We start from the raw sequence: 7,555 nt of genomic DNA, 5'->3' as shown, positions 1-7,555 counted from the left end.
ATAAGAGTTTTACTAGTTTGTTTGTTTTTTTTTTGTATTTTATACCAAAGATAGAAGACTCGAATCCGTAACCTCTTAATTGAGTATGGAGAGACTATGCCATTTGAGCTATTACTCATTGGCATAGTTTTACTAGTTTATGTACTAAAAACATAGATTAAGCATATTATAAAAGAAAATATTTTATAATTATTATAAAAATTAATTTTTTATATTTTTAATGCATTAAATACATAAAAAAATATTATAATTTTTTTATTGCTATATTTTTAAAATATACTCTTAGAACACAAGTTAATTAAATCTTTGTAATAGTCACCAAAAAAATTAAAGCTTTATAATAAAAGGCTCATAAACTGGCCCAACAAGGCAACAACTTAAACTATGAATTATTAATAACTTTCTCAACTAATTAAGTCTCTAATAATATATATGTTAGTAGTAGCAACAACTGGCACTTCTTATTAACTCGTTTTCATTCCCAAGAGAGCATCGATATCTATATTTTTTTAAGAAGAAAAAACAGTATAAGAGCTAGGCAGCTTAAACATTAATAAAATAAGATACAGATTAAAGGGAACTTTGAATTCTCATTTACTATATGTTATTGCACTACTGTGCTTATTTAATTGATCTTTCTTCATTCAAGTTGTGTCCTTGCCATGATGGAATTTCTTTGCATCTTTCTTCCATGGAAACCTTCACCTTCTTCGTTGATGCTCTGAAAGTGTCATACACGAATTTTGATCTTGTCATTATAAAGACAAAAAGTACTGTAAGAAAGGTAGACATTTATCTAGTCATACACGAATTTTTTAGTATCTTAATAATACTTTTTATGCTTTAGTAAAAGTCTATATTTTTCAGCCATTTTTACTCTTCCGTACAAAAAAATCTCTTTATTGTTAAATCATATTGTCTTATTTTATAGTTAGGGTAAAATATTAAATTGGTCCTCTATGTTTAAGCGTAATCCTATTTTGGTCCTTAAGGTTTAAAGTGTCATATTTTAATTTAAAAAAGTTTCATTTAGCTTCAACAGTAAGGTTAAAGTTAAATAATTAACGGAAAGTCCTCTATGACAACGGTACAAGAACAAGGTCAATAATCTAGAGAACAAATACAAACTCCAAAGACACAAAATCAATCCTAGATGCATTAATACATTTATTTACTATTTTTTTTACAATTTAAATGAAATATTTTTTATAGAACTAAGAAAAATGATAAATAAATGTATTGATGTATCTATAATTGATTTTGTGCCTCTGAAACTTGTACTTGTTTTTTTATATTATTAACCCGTATTCTTGTACTGCTATCATGTAAGACATTTCATTAATTATTTAACTTTGACTTTACAGTAGGACTACATTAAAATTAAATGAAACTTTTTTATATTCAAATAGAACACTTTAAACCTTAAAGATTAAAATAAGATTTTGTCCAAACATAGAGTACCAATTTAGTACTTAACCCTTATAGTTATTAAGCTTTTTTTTAGCACATATATAGTACTAATTTAATATTTAAGAGTGCTAGTTGTCATTTATAGAATTATAGTTCATTAAATTACTTAAAGGTATATATATACTTGTAAGAAAAAATAGGTTAAATGATATTTTATTGTAAATTAATTTAAACTTGGAATAATATAAGCTTATTCAAACATTAGCTATAACTTAAAAAATGAGCCATCCTTTAACAATATGGCAGGTTATACAAATATGAAACAAGTGTAATTGATTGATTATAATGCATAAAATCATGTACATAAGTAGTTTCTAATAAATGGCTAAATGTCACATTGATGGGCATATCCAGCATGAGGATAAGTGTTTGTTATTGAATGAATGGGAATTGAATAAGCTAACTCTATTATTCCCTCTTGGATATGAAGAAAAGTGACAAACAAGAGGAGCTGCTTCTAATAACAAAGTTCTAATTAGCCAAAGTAACTTGTTTCAGCTGTTAAGTCTACAAAATGAAGAAAGCATTATATATTGTCTTCGTCATTTTTATTTTAATAATTGTTATTATGGGTTTATTACCTCATGAGAATGAGAATGACGGTCCACTTGGGAGTCCAGATCCGCAAATTGCTCTTTCTGATTGCAAATTTCTTCATCTCCGTTTAACTGAGTTGGTGGAAAATTGGCCCACTGAAAATGACTAATATATTTCAGCATTATAAATACATTTTTGGCAGCAGTACTGAAAGCCTCCTTGTGTGCCATTTCAGGGTTTTCTGCCTTTAGCCTTTTAATCTCTTCTCTGCATTAAATCATTACAGATTCTGCTATTAATTATAATTCATAGTTTTTGAAGTTCAACTATATACATAAATATATAAAATACAACAACAACTTTGATTACTTGATGAATCGGTTATAAGCTGATGGAGTTCGCTGTCTTTTCTCCGGTGCTACACAAATTAAATTAAAGATAATATAGAAACATGATGAAATTATTATAATTAAAAAAAGTTGTTGTACGTGTTACACATACGTTTGTTGACAACATTGTTGATTGTGGTTACATCCTCTTCTGCACAATCATTAGAAGAGTAGTTCATCATCATTATGGATGAAGAACTGTTAGTTGCGATGTTGTTTGCATCCTCTTCTTTTGAATGATGATGATGATGAGTAGAAAGAGAAGCTAAGAGGTGTAAAGGGACAAAAGAAGCTTTCATCATATTCACAGAGAGAAGGCTTGTGCAGTGTCCGCATCTCACTGTCACCACCATTGACATGCTGCTGCATGGCACACTCACCTGCATCATCGTCATCTATTCAATTCAACTCAATAAATGTTTGATTCATAGTTAATGATTAATTAATTACCATCAAGATGGTAGTGCAGAATCCACATTGGACATAACATATCTGTTCTGGAAGATCAAACAGTTGATTCAAAGTTGACATCAATGAATCTGTGAGAGAATCTTGATAGATATATAGAGAGAGAGTGAAAGAGAGAGCGTGAATAAAAGGAAGAAGAAGAGAAATAAAGCATTTATAGTTGAAGCTAATAAGAGTGGTGGACACTCAAAATCAATCATCATCACCACTTAACATTAATGATTATTATTTCTATGCTCATTTTCATTGCCGGAAACCACTCCAACATTATATCCATGCTAATAACAATGCCAGATTTTTCTGTTGAAGACTACTTTCTCATCCAAATAATAGGGATCATGTCTTCTTCATCATAATTACTGCTTAGCTTTTCTCTTTCTTTCTTTGTTGTTGTCACTGGTATATAAACTCCTCTGTAGAATGCACAGTGGCCCAAAGTTCTATGCCACTTTTACAGAATGGTTTAAGTGCTTTTTTGTTTCATTTGTTGTTTTCTCTTTTATTTAATACACTCTCTCTAACATGAAAGTGAAAGTGCATAAAATTTTTCCACAATTGAATGGAAGGGGAACTTTCCATGCAGAAAAAAAAATGGTAAAGTGGCATCTTAGGATTTGTCTTTCATCAAAACACAGCAAAACTAATTGACCAACGAAAAAAAGGATCTTCTCCTCTTTACTTTCTTTCTGTGCTCTCTACTCTTGGCACATATATATGTATCTATCACACTTTCTCATTGAGCTAGGATTTAACCACTTATCAATTTTTCATTTATTAATGAACACATGTATATACAACTTTTGATACGAAACTATATCAAATATTTCCTATCTTAAAAAGCATAATTTACGATCTTAACAAATTACAATACATAATTTTCTATCCTAGTAAAGATATATATAAAAGTACTCTTGGAGTACTTTATTTATACATAAATTATAGAAATATTATTAATATAATATTTGTATGTATATCTAAACTATCCATTAATATCATTCAATTCTTTTCTGCTGTTTCATTAACTTGTTTCCATGTGACATAGCAGATGAAGTTGGATTTTAGAGTTTTCCCATGATCATGGATCAATAATCACTCAATACCATGAAAAAACTAGTGCAAATATTATACTACTACTAACTATCATGAAACAATTATTGCCACTTTCAAGTAAAAATCTTTTCTTTTTTTCGATATTTTATATTTGAATATTCAAATTCGTCTCTAAACTATTTACTAAATTGGTCTCCAAAAGATTAGGGGCTTTATACTTCACAGTAAAATAAAACAGAGTTTACCAGAAACAAAAAAATTGTTAATTATCAGAAAATGGAGTAAGAAGTGCTTGAACAAATATAAACACTTAAAGTAGATAAGATTGTTGTTTCATAAGATATTAAACTCTACCAAAAAAATTGGGGATGCTGCTTTATTACAGACAACTAAGGATGACAGTAATGGTATTCATATAGGACTAGCTAGTAGTAACTATTAGTATCTCTATTTAGGGTGACTGGGACTAGTTCTTTCCACAAAGATCCAATTTTGTGAAAAAAAAATTTAGATGTCATGTTCAATGGCCATGCCCTACAAACAAAATGAATGAAGTTGTATGTGGGGTTGGTAGGAATCAAGAGCCGCATATACACTTATCTCATTGCTGCATTATTATTTCCCAAGTCAATTTTTGTAATATATTAGAGATAAACACGTCACGCATTTATATTCTTACTATGTAAAGCACGATTGATTGTTTATATATTTTGGCCTTTTCTCCTATGCTATGAAGATTATTGTCGTAACACTTTTCCCTTCACTGTTCATTTATCATATTAATTTATATCCATACCTACTTCAATATTACTCATTTATTATAAGAATGAGTTTATTGGAAAAGCTCCTTCACCATGCAAAATTTAAAAGTGATTTAATTAATACATCTTATGAAAAAGTGTGGAATTCTGATTTCTAAAAATGTTGCTGATGTACAAGGCTTTTTCCCACTATTTTTAGTGACTTATGACTAAACTAAAGTTTCTTAGGTTAAAGAAATGATATCAGACAGATATGTAGTGAGACAAATTCACTTAGACATGGAGATAGTTGAATGATAGGGACATGTCTTTTGCATTTTATTTTTTGAGATATAGAAAATAATAAAAAAAATAAATAAATTTTATTCAACTCTCTCTAAATTAAAGAATAAATTATTTCATTTTTGGTGAATTTTATCCAATCCTTTTTAGATTAGAGGATAAATTATCTATTATGACATATCTTTTATTATTAAATGAAATGAAATGAATTGACTTATTATGGTTAATTTTAACTTTTAATCTAACCTAAATTTTGTTAATCTAATCAATTAATCATGATGTAACTTTTTTTTTTGTAAATTATAAAAATTATTAAAAAATTTAATTTTATAATTTTATATTTTTTCTCAAATTATACATTTATTAATCGATTTCAATCACAAAATAAAAAATCTCAAAAGACAAAAAGAATAAATAAAAGAAAATTCAAGAGACACCAAAAATTTAAAATTTTCTCTCTTGCTTTCTTAAATTTTTTTTCAAAAATCTTTTTCATTGTCCTTATTAACTAATTATATTTATTTATTATCCATTATTTTTTTAGACTGATTCAAAAGTTATTTCACACAAAATACACATGTATTAATTCATGATAACTATGTTGTGTTTGCGTTTTGTTATTTGTTTTTTCTGGTTGCTTATACATATTTTTCGGTGCATTTTAGTTTGCCAGCATCCCAAACATGCCTTCATGGCTATGTTGAGCAACAACGTAACTGCTCTAGTTTAAAAAGAATCTAAAAGTAATTTTAACTAATATTATCCAAATAATATTTATTTTATCAAAATTAATTTTAGTAAAAATTGCCAAACATAAATCATGTTAGCACAAACTCATTTCTATTCAAAATTAATTCTACAAAATCACTTTCATTTAAATTCTAGTTTAGCCAACATCAATCCAAACACACACCTATTTGAAGAGATCACAGTTGCTCAAGTATTATAAAGTTTGTCTTCAAGCCGTGATCAATATTTCATCACTCTGTTTCACTTCAAACCTTACAAGTTTTTAGTGGTTTGCTTGTTTTTCGTTTATTTATTTTAGAATTTGAACAAGCCTCTAGATGTAAATTGGTTTTAGCTTCCCTGTATCTGGATTCGACGGCTATCTATGAATTACAATGAGATGTTTGACATCAGCTTGAGTGCCTGAATTTGATAAATTAATGTTACTATACAAACATATGTAGAATCATATTGATGAACTATACAAAGAAGCAAAGGGAACAAAGGTGTGAACTATATAATAAGAGGGTACCCTATAGTTCTACATTATGCTCTGATAGTAATTTTTACCAGTTGTGTTAGAAACCATTTGGTTTCTTGTAAAAATATGTTTATGAATGAACACTATGTGCTAGTAACTATTAATTTAATTATTAATAATAAATAATATATTATCATCAGATTTATTGGAAAAAAATCTAATGGTAACAATGCAAGTTCCAAAATTTCGTAATTAAAGGTTTATATCTACAGGTAATTAGCGGCGAACGAAAAAATTCGACGATAATAGTTACTAGCGAGGTTTATACCGTCGGATTTATTCTACCGCTAAATCCAATGGTATTCAACATTTTTCTTGTACTGTTAGGAATTGAGTTCAAATTGTAATAACGTGTGAATTAGCTACAACTAAAAGAACCATAAGAATAGTATTATTTGAATATTTTAATATTTGTATTTCAAAAATTTACAAAATTTAAATATTGAAGTGAAAACTCAACCAAAATATAAGGTGATCCAATAAATTAAATATTCTCGAAAATAATAGTATTTGAATGATTAAGAAAACATTTTCCAAACAATATAATATAATCCATGCTGGAAGTAACTGGCTAGCAACTTCTATGACAGCATGAGACTTTGTTTCTTTGCCTATGACATGTAATTGGAGAGTGAAGATTTTTGTTCTTACTCTGAAAGGTTAAAAGAATGGTCTTGTTTTGAACACAAAGAAAGGGAAGAGTGTTTTGACTCACGGAAACTTTTGCCTTTCCACATTATTTTGGGAAATCAATATATAAAGCTGAAAGTTATGCACAGCACACCAGTTTCTATAGGCATAAATTACTATAAATGAAGAGAGTGAAATTGAGCTTATGAGTACATCAGAACCCAAATAAGGATATCTCATAATTATTGGAAAAAGACTAGTACTTTTGAAGGGTTAGTCAAATATCATATCATTAAGTATCTAGTGTGACACATTGAGGTATCACTGTTTTCTGTTCGAATCCATAACCAAAAATCAAATTGAACCGATCAGCTATTTATTTTGGACAGTCTTTTCGGTTTCGGTTTGGCGTAGGGTTTTTGAAGTGGAGATTCAAAGGTTGGTTTTCATCTTATCTAAATACATTATACATATATTTCAGATCTTTATATATGCAGAAAAATTCAGATATCCACACATCATCTTAATAAACAATATACAAAACAAACGTACTCAGAATATGAATAGTATCGATTGTCTAACAAGTTCACTTGACAAGTGAATAGGTAGCAACCTATGACATACACGATGCTCTCACTAACGGATTCACAAATTTTAAATTGTGTAGATAATATATAACATAAAGAATAACAAAAGAT

General features: G+C 28.3%; 1 protein-coding gene across 1 annotated transcript; it reads right to left on the bottom strand.

Annotated features, from left to right (window-relative positions):
* LOC107641781 (axial regulator YABBY 4) lies at positions 464-3,605 on the bottom strand. Its single transcript, XM_016345239.2, has 6 exons — positions 2,847-3,605; positions 2,509-2,776; positions 2,377-2,425; positions 2,199-2,274; positions 2,052-2,162; positions 464-721 (listed from the first exon to the last, which is right to left on the bottom strand). Exons 1-6 carry the CDS (start codon positions 2,925-2,927, stop codon positions 641-643), a joined length of 666 nt encoding a protein of 221 aa, XP_016200725.1. The 5' UTR covers positions 2,928-3,605; the 3' UTR covers positions 464-640.

Source organism: Arachis ipaensis, chromosome B05, assembly GCF_000816755.2.
Source record: "Arachis ipaensis cultivar K30076 chromosome B05, Araip1.1, whole genome shotgun sequence".
NCBI classification, from domain to species: Eukaryota; Viridiplantae; Streptophyta; class Magnoliopsida; order Fabales; family Fabaceae; genus Arachis; species Arachis ipaensis.
Note: the sequence above shows the minus strand (reverse complement) of the source record. Positions and strands in the feature narration are given on the sequence as shown.

Coding starts and splice junctions, on each gene's coding strand:
- LOC107641781 (XM_016345239.2), bottom strand. CDS start 2,927: ATGTCAACTTTGAATCAACTGTTTGATCTTCCAGAACAGATATGTTAT. Junction 2,275..2,376: donor GCTTATAACCGATTCATCAA/GTAATCAAAGTT, acceptor GATTTAATGCAG/AGAAGAGATTAAAAGGCTAA. Junction 2,163..2,198: donor TCAGTACTGCTGCCAAAAAT/GTATTTATAATG, acceptor AGTCATTTTCAG/TGGGCCAATTTTCCACCAAC.